Raw genomic sequence first — 21198 nt, 5'->3', positions numbered from 1 at the left:
ACCTGGTGTTTTTCTCTTGCTATGTATAATATTCTTATTCTTAGCATTTTGATTATGATGTGTCTTGGAGAAGTTCTTCTTTTATTTTGTCCAGTTGGTGCTCTATATGCAGCCTGACAGTTTCTATCTCATTTCTAAGGTGAGGAAAGGTTTCTGCTATTATCTCACTGAAGAGGTTCTTAATGCATTTAACCTATATCTCATATTCTCTTCCATCCCCATGACTTTCACATTTGGTCTCTTGATGTTGTTCCAGAGTTCTTGTATATTCTGATCATAGTCTTTTTTTTTAAATTTTTTCCCCATTAGCACATACTGAGTGTTCAAGTTCATGTATTCTCTCTTTAAGGCCTGAAGTTCTGTATTCAAGGCTTGAAGTTCTATTTTTTTGTGTAATCTATTCTGTTGGTGACGTTTTCAAATGAATTTTTAATTTGACTCATTGTGTCTTTCATTTCCAGAAGTTCTGATTACTTTCTTTTCAATATTTCTGTTTCTTTATTGAAATAGTCTTTTACCTCCCATATTTGCTCTCTTAATTAATTTCTTAGATTTTTAAAAATTCATTGAACATTTTAATAATCAATTTGTTATAGTCTTTATGGAATTTTGCCCACTCCTATATCTTTGGGTTCTTTTGTTGGGGGATTGTGTATTTTTGAGGAGATTTGTTTGCATATTTCCTCATGTTTTCAGATATTTTGAACTTGTACATCAATTGAAATGGATTTTTTTTTCTTCATGTATGTGTGAACTTTGGTGTGTAGTTATTTTTTGTTGTTGTTCTAGAGTCTTCTGTTTTTTTCTGTATTTTTTATTCTCAATTTAATGCATTTCAGCTATGATCTTAATTATTTCCTTATGCTGGTTTTAGAATCTGATTGTTCTTCTTTCTCAAGGACCTTTAGATGCATCATTAGGTTGTTTGGGATCTTCTGATTTTCTTACGTAGGCACTCATACCTATAAACTTTCCTCTTAGAAGTGCCTTCATAGTGTCCCAGAGGTTCTGATAACACTATATCTCTATTCTCATGTGAGTCTAAGAATGTCTTCTATTACCCTTTATCATTCAAAAGTGTATTGTTCAATCTCCATGTGTTTATATAGTTTATGTAGGGTTTTTTGTTATTGGTTTGTAATTTCATTCTATAATGATCTGATAAGTTGCAAGAAAATTTTTTTATTTGATGAGAGTTGCTTTGTGACCTAAACTATGGTCTATTTTGGAAAAGGTTCCATGAGCTGCTGAGAAGAAAAGTGTATTCACAGCTGTGGCTGAAATATTCTGTAGATGTCTGTTAAGTCCATTTGATTTGTAATATTTTTCAGGTCCAAACAGACAAGCTTTGAACTCTCTACTGCCAGAACAACTCTTTTTTTCCCCCCATAGAATTAACTCTCAGATGATGATGATTATAGTCCTTAAGGATTTCACAGTAGCTTTGATTTCAAAATTTATAATTTATATTTTATAATTTAAAATTTATATTCAGTTTTGAAGGAATATCACATATTCTTCTAAATTTTCTTCTTCTTATTCTAGCGTATAAAGTCAAGCAGAGATGGCAGTGGGGGCTCCCGTGGCAAAAGAGAGGGAAGTGCTGGCAGTGGTAAGTGTTTCCTGTGCCTGAAAGACTGGGTTTAACAGATTTCTGATACATCAGCTTCTAGAAACATTTCAAAATAATCCAAAGTGTTCTTTATATGTATGTCTGTTTGTTTTACACACAGTAAAGCCTCACTTATTCTAATCTGGTAAATAATCATTCTGGTATGTATGTGAATATTTGTAAATGTTTCATTTTCGTTCTTAAACAACACATTTATTTCTGCTAATTGACTAATGAGTTCAAACTGGACAGATTATCATAGATGGGCATACAAATGAGGTTTTACTGTGTTACATATTTAAAATTTCCATTTGAAGGAAGTACCATGAGAAGTAGGATGATCTTACAGAATGCAAATAGCCCCAGATCTTTAGTCTGACTTGATATAGATCCAGTGCCAATTGAGGAATTAGGAGACATGGTTCAAGTTTCAGTCTTGATCATGACAGCATATGTATATATTTTTAGCACAATTGTGTAAGTACTATATATTTTAGATGATTTCTAAAGTTCTTGGCATCTCTAAAATTTCTTGACTCTTTGACTCCTTGTGACATCCTTTCTTAGTAAGTTTTATTAAGTTTTCTATCCCTTTTCCTATCAAAAAAAATATATATACCTTCTTTGTACTTCAGGCAGGTAGTGAAAGTTAAACTTAGTAGAAATTTGGTGGTTTTAAAGAAGCTAATTCAAAAAATAAATACCAAATTGGGAAGCATAAATATACCTACATTCTCTCCTATCCATACTTAGCGCTGTCTTGAATACGCAACCCAACTTCATGTAACTACCCAGTTACATTCTGTCATAGTTGTCTGTGATCTAGGAGTAGATGAAAGAAAAATGTAATTATTGTATTAGCTCATCCTTGAATTCATTCACAACATTTACAGGAATCAGGCTGTGTACAAGAAACCATACTAACTGTCAACAACCTAGGGTCGAACAGAAAGGTTCCCTGCATGCAAGGAAATTAGAACCTATTTGTAAAGATAAATATACAAGTTTCTAATGCTGCTACCTGTAAAGAAATGCACATGTGATAGAAACTTCAGTTAGAATGGAAATTTCTTCTTGAATTAGAGCTCTGCTTTTCCAGGTATATTCAGGCACTTACAGCATCAGTGGCATCTAGTTGTAGCCAAAGTGCTTGATTCCCCATTGGCCAATCCAGCTTCTCCAACTAAACTTCCTGACCCTGGCATGTTTGCCCTTGGGCCAGAGAACCTGTGACTCAGAGCTAGAAAAATGAGTAGAAACAGCATTGAGTCTGGGTCCCAAGAGCATGAAAGGCAGCCTGCCACATCAAGGAGCAGTATTCCTACCTTCTTGGCCTCCATCAATCCTGACAGAAGCTGCTCTCTCCTTGATGTCCCCTGTGTCCAGATATCTCCTTACTTCTGCCAAAGTTTCTTCCCATAATTTCTGCTTTAATGAAACCATTTGACCATCTTGAGTTAGGGTGAGCTAAGTTTTGGGTCTGAGAGATCTGACCCAGTAGTTCTTAATATCTAGAGACAGCTATACAGCTCCACAGCTTCTCATCCAAATTATTTACGGTCACGCTCGTGGTGGAGTTCAGAATGTTTGGAGTGTAGGAAAATGATACGGCTCATTAGCACTTCATAGTCAAACCCAGTATTTCTTATTAAATATGAATGTTCATATATGAATATTCACACTAAGGAGAAATAAAACTGTAAATACCTTCAGATCAAGATTTATGTCCAAGAAGTTCAATATTGCCACCTGAAATCCTGACTTTCAGAGCAGCTCTTTGGAATTTGGAGTTGTAGATGAGGGATTGTGGATTTATATCAAAAATGTTATTAGCATCCAAGAAGTCAGCAGACAAAGGCATTGTGCCCCAGTTAAAAAACTTGAAGGCTCACCAAACCAACTTGATGCTGCTTGCTCATAGGAAGCAAGAAATATGTGATGTGAATGTTCTTGAAAAAATTGAGTGTCCCTTTAAGGAATAATTGCCATGAGTAACTCTTAGGGAAGTAATAATTATGTATTAAAATTCTAGACCAGCTTCACCATCCTCTGAGGACCCTGTACTTCCCTCTGCAAATTTTAAGTTCAGAATAACCAACCACTTCCTTCCTAACATCAGCAAGCAACCTTACGTTAAGTCCCCAGAGCCTTCCCTGGTAATCTGAAGGCTTATAGAACCTCTCCCCTAAGCCTGAGTCCGAGCCTCCCAGATTGTTCATTCTGAAAACCTGCCTCAGAAATCTCAGTACCTTGTAAGCATAGCCATAGATTGCTCCCCAACCCAGAGGAGGGCAGGCAGAATCCCACTGCAAGAAAAGTCTCACTAGGAATATTCCGACATCTATCGTTGGAAACATCAGATGACCAAAGCGCCTTGAAGCCACTGAAGTCCAGATCCTCTGACATGAAAAATCATTCAGCCTCCCTGGTGGTCTTTCCCATAACATTCTTTAAATCATATGGTGCCTGAGATCTAAAGGAGAGGACTTCACCTGGGCCTCAGCTCCTCTACAGTTAGGGGTTCAGAGAAGAAGAGACACTAGCCCCAGTATGATACCTCTGTGCAAGAGAATAAAGGCCTTTCTGTTCAAAATTACCTCCTGGGGCTGGGATTGTGGCTCAGTGGTAAAGCACTCACCTAGCACGTGCAAGGTGCTGGATTTGATCCTCAGCACCACATAAAAATAAATAAATAAAATAAAGATATTCTGTCCAACTACAACTTAGAAAAAAAATTAAAAAAAAAAGAAAAGACAATTACTTCCTTCCCTGTCCTCTCCATTGCTGTTGTATCAAATTCAACCAATTTTCCTTCCTCCCATCCAGTCTGTTTCAGTGTAACACAAATAGTCCTAATGCGCAGTAAGCTTTCTTCTCACATGAGACATTTCCAAGAAGAAACTCTGTGCTCCTGAGGCATTTTCCAAACAGGCTTGATTCTCTTGGCACAAGTTTAAAGCATTGAACAGTCCCTTCCCCGGGTGCTTGGTTTTTTTATTTTTATTTTTTTCATCCTACTGTTTGCCTTTTTGTTCCTTATTTCCTGACACTTAAAGTATATGTCACCCTAGACCTCCTCACTCATCCTGCAGTTGATTTGAAAACCTCTGTCTGGCATCCCTGGTTCCATCCTGACACTTGTTCAGGATACATGTCTGTCTCCCTTTCTCTTATTCTAAGCACAGGCTACCCCAACGTCAGCCCTGGCCTTAAAGTTGGAATAAACCAGGCTATGGCTGCCTCTCTCCCTACTTCCTCCTTTTGCCTTGGGAATCCCTCCCAGAGCATCCTATAGCCTACTGTGGCTGCATCCTGCCTCCAGGCACTAAGTGGGGAGCACATTTAGGAGTCCCCACTCCCAACTTGTAGGGAAAGGGAGCCCCATTTCACCATCTTCTACCTCTAACTTTTGAAACCTAGAGATTCACCTTTATACCTTAACATGGAAATACTTGGTCCTTTGTCTGAGTCACAGATCAGATTGGGGGAGAGAATTTTTAATGTGAATCCACATGAGGCCTGTCTTAAGCTAATTTAATATGTTAAATGCAGTAACTCCAACTAGATTTTCAAAGTTTTGCCTAAGGAGAGGACCTATCTAGACTTTAATTCATATATAAGAATTGTTGATTTTTTAAATATAGCTATTTATGAAGTACTTAAGAGCCCTTGAAAATTATGGGGGAATTTTTGTTTCTGTGTATGTAAATCAGACTAATTTCACTGAGGCCTTATTTTTTTTTCTATTGATTTGCCTACATCCTCAGTGGTTCTCAGATTTACAATCACCTGGAAGACCTGTTAGACAGAATGCTGGAGCTGACGAGTATCATGTTTAACTAGTTCCTAGCAGTGCTGCTTCTGCTGATCCCAGGACCTAAATGGGAAAACCATACTCTAAGAGTAAAATAATGCCAAGATTCAGTGGGACAGAGTACATAAAAAGGTGGCTACTGCTTTTACCACATCAGTCAGATTTCAGTGTGTGATATCTTTAGTCACCCAGCCTGTGGCCTCACACCTTGACACTATCACTCATTTTAACTACTTGAAGTAAAAATGCATTGCTCTTTCAAAAGCAGAGTTTGGGGGTCAGATTTTAGCAACTTAGTGTCAAGCATGAATCCACCCAGAAAAAAAAAGTTAAGTTGAGCCACAATGAAATTCAACATCCAAAATAAGAACTATATTCTACAATTTCAGAGTCTCAATAACCAACAGTGTTTATGTTTTCCATGGATGTACTGAGGTGGAGAATAACCCTGTTCCCACCTGTTTTGACAGCTACTTTTAAAGGCCTGGGAAATCCACTGAACACATCTGCTTCTCATGTGTATATGTCCTCAAGATGCAAGAATGTCTCCTTGTAAAGCATTTTCTATCTTGGCATGATGGTGGCATTTATGTGACTTATTTCAAGTGCTGTGTTATTAAGGTTTCATTTTATATTGTTTTTGCTTGTGTGCTTCTTTAATGGTTTGCTTCATTTTTGAGTGTGATTTTTAAGATGTCTTAGATGTGAATTCTTCCTATGAAAATGTATCAGTTTTACACTGAAAATAATGTTATAATGAAAATCAGAATATTATGACTCAGTGAACAGAAATTCACTTTACAGTCAACTTTTTGAGCAACATATCTTTTATAAAGTACATTGTAACCTAGTTTTATTTTAAGAGTATAGTACAAGTGTGAGCAGGTTCTTTTAGTAGAAAACGTTCCCACAGTTTTGCTGGATCTTGATAGTTGCTTCACAGGAGAGTGAAGAAGTCATGTCCCATGTCTACTGGGGATGATAAGACACAGAAATTATTGTCAAGGAACAGTCACTCTGAGAAGGTGCCTATAAAGCTAATCGCAGAGAGACAGGAATTAGCATGCATGTGAAGGAGAGAGTCTTGAGGCTTTGGTGCTGGGTGCTATCATTTCTCCTAATATCAACTTGTGCACCCCTTTATCCGAGAAGTCTAGATCATAGTTTTTTCTGAATACCCTAGTATCTGACTACTTTGCAGCATGTATGTATCAAAAAGGAAGCCTACTTAGAAATAGGTATTAAAAGATAGTTACATCACTGTAGCAAGTTATAGTTAGTCACTATAGTTATAGCCAAGAAGAAATTTGTGTGTGCTAGTATGTCTTGTTGGTCTGCTCTGCCAGGGTTTCCCTTGCTTTTGGATTTGGTGATTCTCTCAGAGGCGGCAGACTTGTTCTGTTAAGGGTCAGATAGTTTAGGTGTGAAGGCCATGGTTCTGTAGAGACAATCCCATTCTGCTCTTGTATCATGGAAGCAGCTATAGACAGTATGTAAGTGAACTGGCATGGTAGTAATTTGAATGTCATTTAATTTTCAAGTGTCACGAAATCTTCTTTGCTTTTTCCTTAATTATTTAAAAACGTACAAACCATTCTTAGCTCACTATATGTACAAAAATAGGAGAGGCTCCGATTATAGTTTGGTAAACCCTACTCTAAACCATTCTCCATGAATGGTAGGGAGAGGTTGGACCTAGAAATTATCCTTGTGATCAAAGCACTGGTTCCACCTTCTAATGAGGTGTATAGTTTGAACACTAAGGTTCTGTATCTGTGAAATTCTCTTACCAGCAATATAACAATGGTGTATGTGGGTTTATATCTTCAACAGAACATGTTCTTTCCTCTGACCCCTTAGCCTGTTCCCTGACTTCGAGGTCACTCTGATCGATTTCTTAGTTTTGGTATTCATTCAGTATCCATGGACCACCTTTGTCAACTCACCACATCTAAAGGGACCTTGGACAACAAAATGAGACTGAAAATGGGACCTACCCAATAAGCGAAGAAAATGGGTTAATACAGGGAAAGCTCTTAAAATAATTCTCAACATAAGCAAACTCTCAGTAAGGGTCAGTGTGGACACTTTGATTTCTATTTGACAAAGGAGCACATGAGCAGTGCCGGAAATACTAACACCCATCCTAATGCTAGTGTCCATCTTCTTACAGCTATTGGATGTGTGGCCTTGAGTTTGTTATTCTCAGTGTTTTTCCTGCCACTGCTAGGTCATGTTTATCCATACATGAAAGTACATGTAAACAAATGCACCTCTAGCTTACTGTACTATAATTTTTTTAAACAAAAATAATAGAAATTAACTATAAAAATAAGTGTTAGTCATCTTTCCAAATCAGTAATTTTAAAAACTATCTATTCAATAACCTTGCTAGCCAAAATGTTTGTAAATCATCTCTTGAGTACCAGAGGCAAATTACTAAAGCACAGAAATCCAATCTAAAAATTTTACAAATTTTTTTAAAATTTTAAAAATTTTACAAATCTGTGAATGTGTGTATTTCTATATATACATGCATGCCAGCCCCTTTTAATATTTTTATATATTTATCTGTTATATATAAAATATACACAGCACACACATTTTATATATACGTGTGTGTGCATGCACATATACCCAAATACACACATTTTATCAGTTTTTCCTTCTTTTTTCCCTTCCTGCCTTTCCATCAACAAATAAGCATTTATCAAGTTTCTAACCCCAGTAAGTGTTCAGTAAATTAGTATCCTTTAGCTTCACCCATATCTTATATGCCAAGTATCAAATTAAGCACTTAATATGCAAAATATAGACAGTGGTGCACACTTGTAATCCCAGCTACTTACGAGGCTGCAGCAAGAGGATCACAATTTTACGGCCGGCTTCAGCAACTTTGTGAGACCCTGTCTCAAAGAAATTTAAAAAGGGCTGACATTATAACTTACTGGTAGCCCCCCGGGAACAATCCCCAGTACTACAAAAAGGAAAAATAAAATTAAAATGTAATAAAAATATAATAAATTAGTTTCCTCCTTTTCTTACATCTTCACTGAATCCCTCAGTCTCCCTCTCCTCACCTGATGTTGCCATCAGGGTCAGCTTTTCCAATTTTGATATATCCCTGTTAGCTCTTCTGTTGTTAATAATATAATTTGGATAGTAGAAGAGTGAAGGGTAAAGTCAAACTGAGAATCAGTTTGTAACATATAAGAATGAACTGAAATTCTTGTATTAAGACTAGGTCCAAGCAATGGTCCTCGTAAAATTATATGAGAATATCATCATCAGAGCTGATGGGACTGTCAATTTCTAAGATGGGGGGAAGGGTATATCGGTGTACTGCCCCTTAATTTGAGAAGGGGCCAGAAGCAAAGGAAGATCATCTTCCTTATAACAAGAGGATAAGTCATTTTGCAAATAAGACTACAGAGTACCTAGAAGTAAATTAGACAATAGATTCATGCTGAAGATCTCAAAGTTGCTTTTATTTGCTTTCAATATTTCTAGATAGAAACAAAATTTCTTTATACTTTTAGAATGACAGTATATCTTCCTTACTGATTTTGTTTTAGTTGTTAATAGACCTTTATTTTACTTATTGACATGTGTTGTTGAGAATCGAACCCAGTGCTTCATACATGCTAAGCAAGCGCTCTGCCACTGAGCCACAACCCCAGCCCTTCCTTACCAAAAAATTTTTTTGAAATATCTAATTAATACTGAAATCAGAATTTATCAAGAGAGAATTCTTTAAGAATTGATTTGAAAGTGTAAGAACAATTATGTTTATAATTGAACATTCAGAGGAACAGGTAGAATTTTTTAGAAAGTTTTATTTTAAAAAGTACTTTCAGGGCTGGGGATGTGGCTCAAGCGGTAGCGCGCTCGCCTGGCATGCGTGCGGCCCGGGTTCGATCCTCAGCACCACATACCAACAAAGATGTTGTGTCCGCCGAGAACTAAAAAATAAATATTAAAAAAAAAAGAACTACAAAAAAAAAAAAAGTACTTTCAAAAAATAAGAAACTGAGACTTGGGTTGTGGCTCAGTGGTAGAGTGCTCGCCTAGCATGCACGGGGCACTGGGTTCGATCCTCAGCACCACATAAATGTAAAATAAAGATATTGTGTCCACCTAAAATTTAAGAATAGTTTTTTTAAAAAATAAGAAACTGAGAGGAGATAGTGGATAGACTGCCTACCTCAAGGGTTGGGGGAAATGTTAGACATGTATTGAAGGACTAAGAAGGACAAGTGGATTTTTCAAGATATTATTGCTAACCCTAAAAAAAGCCATGCTCAGTCCATAGTCAGAGGCAACAATCAGACTCCAATGATTTAAGAAATGAATAGGTTGCAGGGAGGTAGAGAAGAAGGTATAAACTGTCCTCTTATTCATGGTGGTGAAATGTGCAGTCTCACTGAAAATTAAAAGGAATGCAAACTAACGTATAAAATTAGCAATTTTTTTAAATAACTCAAGATAGCAAGGATAAGATGAAAATACACGTTCTTTATAAACATAAACTGAAGTCTGCCATTGGGGGTGATATACTCTGCTGGGGATGTTTGTTAATATTCATCAAGACCTTTAAAGTGTCCATATCCTTTGATAGGAACTTGTTTTAAAGAAATAATCATGTGATCCCAGCTGCTCAGGAGGCTGAGACAGAAGGATCACAAGTTAGAGGTCAGAAAGACCATGTCTGAGAATAAAAAATAAGAGGGACCCAGGGGTATGGCTCATTGGAAAGCACCCCTGGGTTCAATCCCCAATACTATAAAAAATAAAGTAAGTAAATCAGATTCAGATTAAGAGTTGCATACATACATATCAATCACATTATTTATGGTAGAAAATGCTGGGAATGTACTAAATATATAACTGGAAATAATTCCAAGTGCACTTATCTTCTCTACAGTTGCATCATCCATTGGCAGTTACTACAGGCCCCCTTGTCCTTCCTTGGGGTGAGATCTGACATCAGGCTTCCTTGGCCCATCTTTAAGGGAGATTATGATGCCATTAGGAGCTCCATAGCCTTGGATCACTTAACATAACTTCCAGAGATGATGTAACTTCTGAGAAACAATCTTATTTGCAACTAAAATGTAATGAATTGTAGTAATTGCACAATATGGTTTACTTCTTACTTTTCTCTAAATAAAAATGTTTACTGAAAAGTGTACAGAAATCAATAAAATAAGAAAAATGCAAGAAATGCATATAATTTTATTGTATCTTTAAAATGTGTTGTAGGGGTGACACCATGGAAATTATAGTAAATGTTTAAGGTAAAAGTCACCCACAGATTATAAAGTCTTCAAAGAGAGTGCCTCTGCCAAGTGTAGAACAGATAAGTTACTGAGCAAGAACAAATCTGATTTTAGAAAAAAGAAAACTCTGCTTTAGGGCTTGAGGATTTAGCTCAGTAGCAAACTTCTGGCCTAGCACACACAAGGCCCTGAGTTCAGTCCTTGGCCCTGAAAAAAAATTTTTTTCTACTTTAATCTAACAGTGTAGAAAACTAACAGAAATTAAATGCGTTACATTTTATCTTCTCTGCACAGTTTTTTGTCTTAAATTTATCTATTACTCTAAATAATTTTCATGCCCCTTACCACATTCTTTCTAAATAAGACTATATTCCCTTGAAAACTGAATTTATGTTGAAGAGAATATGTAGTAGAAGTTTATGTAGTTAAACCCCTTAGCCTTACTTAATTTGGTCTGTGAATAGACCCTATGTTGTAAAACTCATGTTCTCACCAAAATATATATATTTAAAAATTGTAACACTAGCCAGACATGTTGGCACATACCTGTAATCCCAGTGACTCAGGAGACTGAGACATGAGGATAGCAAGTTTGAGAACAGCCTCAGCCACTTAACAAGACCCTAATTCAAGATAAAAAATGAAAAGGACAGGGCTTGTAGCTCAGTGGTAGAGCACCACTGGGTTCAATCCCTATTCCAGAAGAGAAAAAAACAACTGTAACACTAAAATATTGTAAATAGTTTGCCTTCTTAGTATGAGTTGCCTTGTGAAAACATTGACTAAGGTAGGATGTTGGCTGCCACCAAGTAGAAATTTTGGGAGATTTATCCCAAGCCTCAAGATAGCAGATTTGCCTATAAAACAAAGGGATCCAGGCTATTCTGAAGATGGGAGAACAATGGGCTGTGTAAAGAGATTGTGAGTTCCCTTTGGATGTTTAATTTTCATTACTAAGACAATCACATTTCATAGGGTCAACCACTGCTGAGCTTGAAACAGCATGTAGGAAAATAAATATGAGAAATGTCCATGTGCTACACTTTACACACATCAGGGCACCCTGATGGTGTGTTAGGATTCACTTGTTAATTTTGGAGACATTCACTTCCCAGATCCTCAATAGGCATCTCCTTCCTGTAGCGGATGTGTTCAAGGGCAGTTAACTAGGAGAAGAAAAGATAACAGTGTCTTCTTAATCTTGTTAGGGAGGGGGGAGAAGGGAGAAGAAAGAAAAAAAAAATTTTTTTTAAAAATAAACCTTAGAGCAATGAGGGCTATATTCAGAAGGCAAAGGGATGGAAAAGTGGGTGACAACATCTCTAAGTTATTTCCTGCTGAGAGAGGGCCAAGTTGTGGGGAAGTGACCCAAAGTCCTTGTTTTCTCTCAGGTGGGGTATAGACAATTAAGGGTATTCAGCATCACAGCAGTACAAAGGTCCATGGTGGCAGCTGGAAGGTGACTGGACAAGGTATAAATAGGGCAAGGTTTATGTTAGGACAACAATAAACAAGACAGCAATCTGTATTTGGGGTAAAAATGGGAGTTCATAACCCACTTGATTCTAATGTATGAAATATGATATGTCAAGAGCTTTGTAATGTTGTGAACAACCAATTAAAAAAAGAAAAAAAATTAATTCATTCATTCATTAAAAAAAAATAATAAACAAGACAGCAAAATATTACTTTTTTGTTAAACAATTAATATGAAAACAATTAGTATTTTAACCAGTCTCTGAAATGCAGGACAAGCTTGTGTCTCTAGAGTCCTTTGTGATATTTAAATATTAGGCACTCTCATAAGCACCTTTACTTTACAGCCTCCAGCTTTACTTAACTTTTGGTAGGACTAACACAAGTATACATCTTAAGTTACATTTTTAAAAAAAACATTGATAGAAAACCTAAATTTTGATGTTGGTTTTGCCACTAACTCTGAACTACATCCCAGTCCTTTTTTAATTTGAGACAGGATCTTGCTAAATTGTGAGGCTGGCCTGGAAAGATCCTCCTGCCTCAGCCTCCCAAATCACTGGAATTACAGGTGCACACCACAGCGCTTGGCAAGGCCTTTGCTACTTTTTATTAATTTTCATATATAGTGTAAGGTAAGGCTCTAGCCTCATTATTTTGCATTTGGATATACAGTTTTCCCAGCATTGGCTGCTAATGAGACTATCCTTTTTCCACTGTGTACCCTTTTGGCATCCTTTTCAAAAATCATTTGACCATATACAAGAGGATTTATTTCTAGGCTTTCTATTCTGTTCCCTTGGTCTGTATATTTGTGTTTATGCCAGTACCATACTATTTTGATTGCTATAGCATTGTATCTTTTTTTCCTTTTTCTCAAAGATGATTTTGACTATGTGTCTTTTGAGAGTCCATGTGAATTTCAGGATGGGTTTTTTTCTCTTTCTGGACAAGGTATCATTGCAATGGTGATTGGGATTGCATTCAATCTCCAGATTTCTTTGGGTGGTATGAATATTTTAACAATATAAAATCTTATAATCCATGACACTAGCTGCCTTACCATTTGTCACCTTTAATTTCTTTTAAGTAATAGATTGTGGTATATGTGTCTTTCACCTCTTTGCTTTCTTCCTAAATATTTTATTATTTTTGGTGCTATTATAAATGGAATTCTTTTTATTACTTTCATTTTCAAATTATTCATTATTTGTTAGTGTATAGATATACAAATGTAGTGTATAGATATACAAATGATTTTTGTGGGTTAATTTTGTATATCCAACTTTTCGAAACTTATTAGTTCTAACAATTTTTTAAATTTAATTGTAATTTTATTTATTTATTTATTTATTTATTTATTTATTTATTTATTTATTTATTTATTTATTTGGTTTTGGTACTGGGGATTTAGTCCAGGGGCACTTTACCACTAAGCTACATTCCCAGCCCTTCTTATTTTTTTATTTTGAGTCAGGATCTCAGTAAGTTGCTTGGAGTCTTGCTAAATTGCTGAGGTTATCCTAAAACCTGCAATCCTTCTGCCTCACCTCCTGAGTCACTGGGATTACAGGTTTACAGGATTACAGCCCAGCTAGTTCTAACACTTCTTTATGACATCTTTACAATTTTCTGCATATAATTGAATCTTAGTTTTATTGTTTTTTGTTGTGTTTTGTTGTATCCATTCACCCATTTATATCTTTAGATTGGGGGATTTAACTAATTTTCATTTAAAATAATTGGTGGTAGTGAAGAACTGATGATGCCATTGTGTTAATTGTTTTTATGTGACTTATAGCTATTTTACACAAATTTTACTCTATTTCTGCTTTCTTTTGTGCTTTATTGAGTTTTTGTAGTGACAAGATTTGATTCCTTTCTTTCTTTTCTTCTTCTTTTTGTTGTTGTTGCAGTACTTGGGAATTAAACTGAGGCCTTCACATTTAAGCACAAAGCTAAATCCCCAGCCCACCCACTCAACCTTTCTCTTCATTTTTCTTTTGAGACAGGGTCTCACTAAGTGCCCACGCTGGCCTTGAACCTGTGTTTCTCCTGCCTCAGCTTCCTGGGTTTGTGCCATTATGCCTGGTATTCTCGTTTTCTTTTGTGCTACCATCCATCTGTATGCATTTTTTTCTGTAGTATTTACAGATGTTGTATAGAATATAACAATATTTTTAACTGATATCAATTTAATTTTAATTGCATATAAATCTCTACTCCTTTATATCCCCCCCATTTTGTTATTGATACCACAGGTTATATATATTTTGTTTTTTTTTTTTATCTATTACATAGTTTCATAGTATTTTTATACTTTTATCTTTTAAATTCTGTACATGAATTAAAAATCATTTCTGCACCATTATGACAGTATTGCATCATTCTGTATTTGTCTTTATAGGTACCTTTATCACAGAGCTTTATATTTTCATAGGCTTTTATGTTGCTATCTAGTATCCTTTCCCATCAACTTTAAGGACTTTCTTTAATAATTTTTGTTAGGCATATCTAGTGGTGATAAACTCCCTCAGCCTTTGTTTATCCAAAAGGTGTTAAGATCTTTAATAGTGGTTTTTTGTTTTTGTTTTTGTTTTTTTTGTGGCGCTAGGGATTGAACCCAGGGCCTTGTACATGTGAGGCAAGCACTCTACAGAGTGAGCTATATCCCCAACCCCCCCCCTTTCAATGCTTTGAAAACATCCTCCACTAACTGCTGGCCTGTAATGTTTCTTTTGAGAAATCTACTAGTAGTTTTACAGAAGTTTCCTTATAGGTGACAAGTCACTTTTCTTTGCTGCTTTTAAGATTCACTTTGTCTTTGACTTTTGACCATTTGATTATAGTGTATCTTAGTGTGAGCCTTTTTGGACTTAAATTATAGTTATGGTTCTTTTATTTATTTGTTTTTTTGTTTTGTAGCAGGGATTGAACTCAGGGGCGCTTGACCACTGAGCCACATCCACAACCCTATTTTGTATTTTATTTAGAGACAGGGTCTTATTGAGTTGCTTAGCTTAGTGCCTCACCATTGCTGAAGCTGGCTTTGAAATTACCATCCTCCTGTCTCAGCTTCCTGAGCCACTGGGGATTACAGGCATGTGCCACCGCACCCAGCCAGTTCTTTTATTTTTATTTTTTTATTTTATTTAATTATTTTTTTATTTTTTAGTTTTAGGTAGACACAGTATCTTTATTTCATTTTTTGTGGTGCTGAGAATCAAACTCAGTGCCTCACACATGCTAGATGAGCGCGCTACCACTTGAGCCACATCCCCAGCCCTCTTTTTATTTTTACATTATAAAAATATATAAATATGTGTGTGTGATATTTTGTATAGTTTTAGTTTTATGTTTTTCCACTCTTTGCTTTTTCATATGTAATTATATGCAATTAATATATTTAATTTTGCTTGTTTATTTCATACAGGTATTCTTCATAGATAAGTTCCAGATTCCTTTTTACTCTAATTTCTAGAATGCTAAGATTTTCATCCTACAAAATAAATAAAAGACCCATTTGAAGTTTTAGTGTTAAACAATTGAAAGTTTAAATAAACTGATTGCCAAATTTTTATTTTCTTAGCATACTTATTATATTATTTCCCTCCAGGAAGTAGTAGTAATTGTTATTTATTGCTATAGTGAAATGAATATAATTTACAAAATGTTATCACTTTATTATTTAAGCATAAAACCCACCAGCTTGATCACAACGGCACCCATCTGTAATCCCATTGACTTGGGAGACTGAGGCAGGGGAATTGCAAATTTGAGACCAACCTGGGCAACTTAGCCAGTCCCTCAGCAATTTAGCAAGACCCTATCTCAAAATAAAAACAAAAAGCACTAAACATATAGCTCAGTGGTAATGTGCCCCTGGGTTCAATCCCCAGTACCAAAAACAAAATCATCCAGGCTTACAAATACTCCTGATTCTTTTATACCATGCATGGCATTATTACTCCATGAGAGTTTATTTAAAATAATAAAAAGACAGCATTCACAATATACCACCACCAGTGTTTATAATGAAAACTTTTTAGAATTGTATTAATGGGCTAGGTGTGGTAGCACACACCTGCAGACCCAGTTACTTGGGAGGCTGAGGCAGGAAAATCACTTTGCCCACACAACACAGTGAGACCCCATCTCAAAAGGAAAAAAAAAGTATTTGATTTGATTTTTTTCACTTGGACAAGTGAAGTTTTTCAAAGGAGGTCAGGTTTTATTTTATTCTTCCACAGGATTTAAATTCTTCAAGTTGTGAATCATAAGTTAGAATTTCAGAAAGGTTTTGGTTTTGGGTGCCTGAGGGCAATTTCAGGGTTTTGGGGTTTTGTTTTTGTTTTTAAATATTTTTTTTAGATGTTGATGTACCTTTATTTTATTCATTTATTTATATGTGGTGCTGAGAATTGAACGAAGTGCCTCATACATGCTAGGCAAGTGCTTAACCACTGAGCCACAACCCCAGCCCCAATTTCAAGGTTTTAATGCTAACTTTTATATGAAAAATGAAATACACACACACACACACACACACACACACACCACACTGCCTAGGTGGGGAGTTTGTTTTGTTTCATAGTATAGGGACTGAATTCAGAGGTGCTCTACCACTGAGATATACCACAGTCCCTTTTTATTTATTGTTTGGAACAGGATCTTGCTGAATTGCTGAGGCTGCCTTCAAACTTGTGATCCTCCTGCCTTAGCCTCCCAGTTGGCTGTGATTACAGGCTTACACTATCATACCCAGGCAGAGCAATGGTTTTCAAGTTTTGACCTAAGCTTTCTTAGGTAATTTAAAAGAGACTCATATACACTTCAGGATGGGAAAAAAATAACTTTATTCTAACAAAATATTAAAGAAACAAATAATTTAAAACATACCAAAGTTTGTATAAACACCTTCAACACATTAAAAGATTTTGTTGGGCTGGGGATGTGGCTCAAGCGGTAGCGCACTCCCCTGGCATGCGCGGGGCACTGGGTTCGATCCTCAACACCACATAAAAATAAAGATATTGTGTCCACCTAAAACTAAAAAATAAATATTAAAAAAAGAGTTTGTTTTCCAGTAACATCAATAGTAAGGGAAATATAATATTTTGGTTAAGAACTCAGAGGAGTTATGATTGGGGGTCCATTGGCCACTTTATTTATTTATTTATTTGGTTTTTTGTTTGCTTGTTTATTTATTTATCTTGGTGCCATGGATTGAACCCAGGGGTGCTTAACCACTGGGGCACATCCCCAGCACTTTTTTGTATTTTTATTTAGAGATAGGGTCTCACTGAGTTGCTTAGTACCTCACCATTGTTGAGACTGCCTTTGAACTTGTGATCCTCCTGCCTCAGCCTCCAAGCTGGATGTACCACTACGCCCAGCCCATTGGCCAATCTTTTATGTAGAGATTTTAGGTGTGAGGATATGGCTTAGTGGTACAACATTTGCCTAGTACGTATAAAGCCCTAGGTTTTATCCCCAGTGACACAAACATACAAAAGTGGGGATTTTTAAAGACCCATCTTGTTTTTATTTATTCCCAGAGACAATATTAATAAACTAAAATATGAAGTATACTTTTTAGGTAATAGTGAATAGACTGCTCTCATTAAAGGTGAAGCTTTCAGGCGAGGAATATCCTTGGGGCTCTGGACTCAATAGCCAGCACTACTGGGCATGGCTGGCAAACCTCAGCAGTTTAGCAAGACCCTATCTCTTAAAAAAAAAAAAAAAGATTGGATGGTAGCTCACTGGTAAAGCACCCATGGGTTCAATCCCCAGGACCTCCTCCCCCGCCAAAAAAAAAAGTAAATCTTACAAAATAGAAAAAGATGACTTCATTGGGCTGAAGATGGAACTCAGTGGTAGAACATGTGCTTTGCATGCAGAAAATCCTCAGCACTGCAAAACAAATAAAAGGTCTGTAGAAAAAATTTCAGGAGAAGAAATTAAAAACTGGCACTGAAGGAGTGGTTCTTTTATAAAACATAATAATAGGAATTAAAGGTTAAAAAGTACTACTAATATTTCCTACTAGTGTTAGTATTCAAACCTCTCTGAAATCTTCAGTGATATAGATTATGTCCTATAGTAGGGCAGCTATAATTCCTTTCAAATTTTTCCTTGTATTTAAGCCAAAATCTATCCCACTATATAGGGAATACCTAATCATCATGTACATGAACCTTCTGTAAATGTTTGAAGAAAGTGATTGTGTGGTCTAGGTTCTCTGCCACCTGAGCTCAACTGATCAACCTATAATGATATTTTTCATATGCTGTAGTTTTAGGGCCTCTCACTAGCCTTGATTTAAGGTTGATGATAAAGCTCGTACTCATCTTGTACCTTTTTATTTGTTATTTATTCAGATGTTATTTCTATAGAAAGTTAGACCAGTCAGGGTAATCTCTCAATTTCTCATACAACTTCTGTAAAATTGAAACCTATATAACTAAGCACACTTTGAAAGAATATATATAAGACTACTGTTAAGCGATGTTTTATATATTATAGATTTCCCACAAGAAATTCTTTTAAACAAGAATTATATTTCTAAGAAGTTGGCTTCCAGATGAAAAAAAATCTGTTTCTTGGCAAATAAATATTCTTTAAGATGCGTAAGTAGTGTTGTTTTCTCAGCCTATTATACAAATGCATTTTTATTTTTGTGTTTTCAGATAGTGGCCAGAACAGTAGTGCCAGTAGTAAAGGTGAACGACTCAATGCCAAACTCAGAGCTTTACCTGGGACAAATGAACCTTATGAAAGTAGCAGTAACAAAGAAATAGGCAAGTGCTGGTACTCCCCATTCAGTTCCCACAGGATAGCAGGTCTTAAGAAGACTGGTGAGATGGCAAATGTATAATTGGGGATTACTACAAATTTTTACATATAGAATAAACTTAAAATGACTTGGGAGAGCATTTCTGTTCACTCTGAGTTGTTCAGTTTTAATTAAGACTAAATGGGTTCGTATTTCTTTTGTTTTACTATATTACTCTAATGATACAACCTGTTTTGAAACCTAGATGCTTCCTATGTGGATCCACTTGGCCCTCAAATAGAAAGACCAAAAACTGCAGCCAAAAAAAGAATCGATGAAGATGATTTTGCTGATGAAGAATTAGGAGATGATTTGCTTCCAGAATAATATACCCTTTAATATGTTATTTATTAAAGGAAATTGCCTTAAAAGATAATACTCATGTTAAGCTTGGATTAAATAGCCAAACCTTAATATTGTACACTGTTAAAACTTTATGTATATTTGTCCTATATGAGTATGGACTTAAGAATAAAAACATGTAAAACTAATACTTTAGGTAATTGACTTTCTTTCCTTTCGTTAACATTGATCACAGTAAGAATATTTTATGATCTCTGGGCATGATGGCACATGCCCGTAATCCCAGCGACTTGGGAGGCTGAGGCAGGGGTATCACGAGTTCAAAGGCAGCCTCAGCAACGGTAAGGCACCAAGCAATTTAGTGAGTCCCTGTCCCTAAATAAAATACAAAATAGGGCTGGGGATGTGGCTCAATGGTTCAGTGCCCCTGAGTTCAATCCCCAATACCAAAAAAATTGTATCCATACACACATATATAAGTGCATGTGCGTATTCACAATAATACACTCTTAATACTGCAGTGCATGCTAATATCTTGTGTAATTTAATTAAAACAAATTAAAATGCTAGTAGAGAAATCACTACATTTATTTCATGGTTTACAGCAGTGCTAGAACACATGAATGATCTTTATTCAAACTAAATTGCTTGGAATTTAGAAATTACAAGTCTTTGGAAGTTATAAGGATCCTAACAATATTAAAACAATTATGTTTTTAAAACAATATAAATTATAACAAGAGAAAATACTAAACCATAACCCTGTTGCTCTTTTCTATAGTTTCTACCTTTAGCCCACTGATGTATATATCAAAATCGTGGAGCAATAACAAGTCTGAGATTGTTTTTCCCATTTGTGTTTCTCAGAGTACTAGGTGGAGGGCAGGATTGCTTGCATTTTCTATTAGCAGTGTTTTTGACTGGTCTAGACTGTCCGGAGGAATAATAATGATGGGATAGTCAGAAGAAGTGGCTCACTTTTAACACTACACTAGAGACAATGGGCCCCTCCATCTTATTTTTTGGTTGGTTGGTTGGTTGATTGTTCTGAGATGGATTCTTATTATGTTCCCCTGGCTGGTCTCAAATTCCTGGGCCCAAAGGATCCTCCACCATCAGCCTCTGGAATAGCTGAGACTATAGACTTGTGCCGTGATGCCCAGCCCCTTCATCTTATTTAACATATCTCTACAATGTGCATACTACTACAATGTGCATACACACATGCACTTATATATATGTGTGTGTGTGTGTAGATACTACTGTTAGGTACAGCAGGAAGAAAACCAGAATTAAACCACAAGCTCCCATGGCTCTATGATTACTTGATTCCCTCTAACTCTACTCTTATCAGTCAAGGGCAACACTACTCAGTTCCTCAGCAATAAATTTTGGCATTATTCTTTCTTCTCTTTCCACACGATCAATTAGTAAAAGTCTTCCCAACTCTACCTCTGATTTTTGTGCTCAATCCCAAAGTAGGTTATAATCTAATGGAGGAGACATTCAACTAATACATTAAACATCTAGTATATGCAGAAAACCAAGATTCTATGGATATAGTAGTGAATAAGATCTATCTTCAAGGAGCTTAAATTCTGGTAGGAAGGGCAGACTGTATTTTTTTAAAGAACTTTAGATTTATTAAGTATAGTCAAAATTTATTGAAATGTAATAGGGAGTGATTGTGGTGAAGGAGCAGCTTTAAGAGGTAGCATTTGATGAGAATGATGAGAAAAAAGCAGTGTTCTAGGCAGAAGAAACAGCAAGTACCTGTTGAGAGCCACAGCCAAAGGGACCCCAGCAAACTTCCAGCTGCCAGCAAACTTCCAGCTGCCGGCTGATGATTGGCTCACAGCGGCCCCAGCAACATCTA

The 21198-nt window shown here is 36.1% G+C and overlaps 1 protein-coding gene across 6 annotated transcripts in view; it reads left to right on the top strand.

Moving 5' to 3' along the window:
* The window catches only part of IFT88 (intraflagellar transport 88), a 265457-nt gene extending 245953 nt beyond the window's left edge, over window positions 1–19504 (top strand). For 4 of the 6 annotated variants that reach the window (XM_081280579.1, XM_081280576.1, XM_081280574.1 and 1 more), the window contains 3 exons: window positions 1546–1612; window positions 18874–18984; window positions 19225–19504. In XM_081280579.1, the coding sequence (XP_081136705.1) occupies window positions 1546–1612; window positions 18874–18984; window positions 19225–19346 (300 nt within the window). In that variant the 3' untranslated portion in view covers window positions 19347–19504. Of the gene's footprint in view, window positions 1–1545; window positions 1613–10350; window positions 10525–18873; window positions 18985–19224 lie in introns of those variants that run through there. The other 2 variants (XM_081280577.1, XM_081280578.1) reach the window with 2 other exon arrangements.
* Window positions 19505–21198: the final 1694 nt, after the last annotated feature.

The sequence above is a fragment of the Spermophilus citellus genome (genome assembly GCF_964194105.1).
Source record: "Spermophilus citellus genome assembly, chromosome: 1".
Taxonomy (NCBI): domain Eukaryota; kingdom Metazoa; phylum Chordata; class Mammalia; order Rodentia; family Sciuridae; genus Spermophilus; species Spermophilus citellus.
Note: the sequence above shows the minus strand (reverse complement) of the source record. Positions and strands in the feature narration are given on the sequence as shown.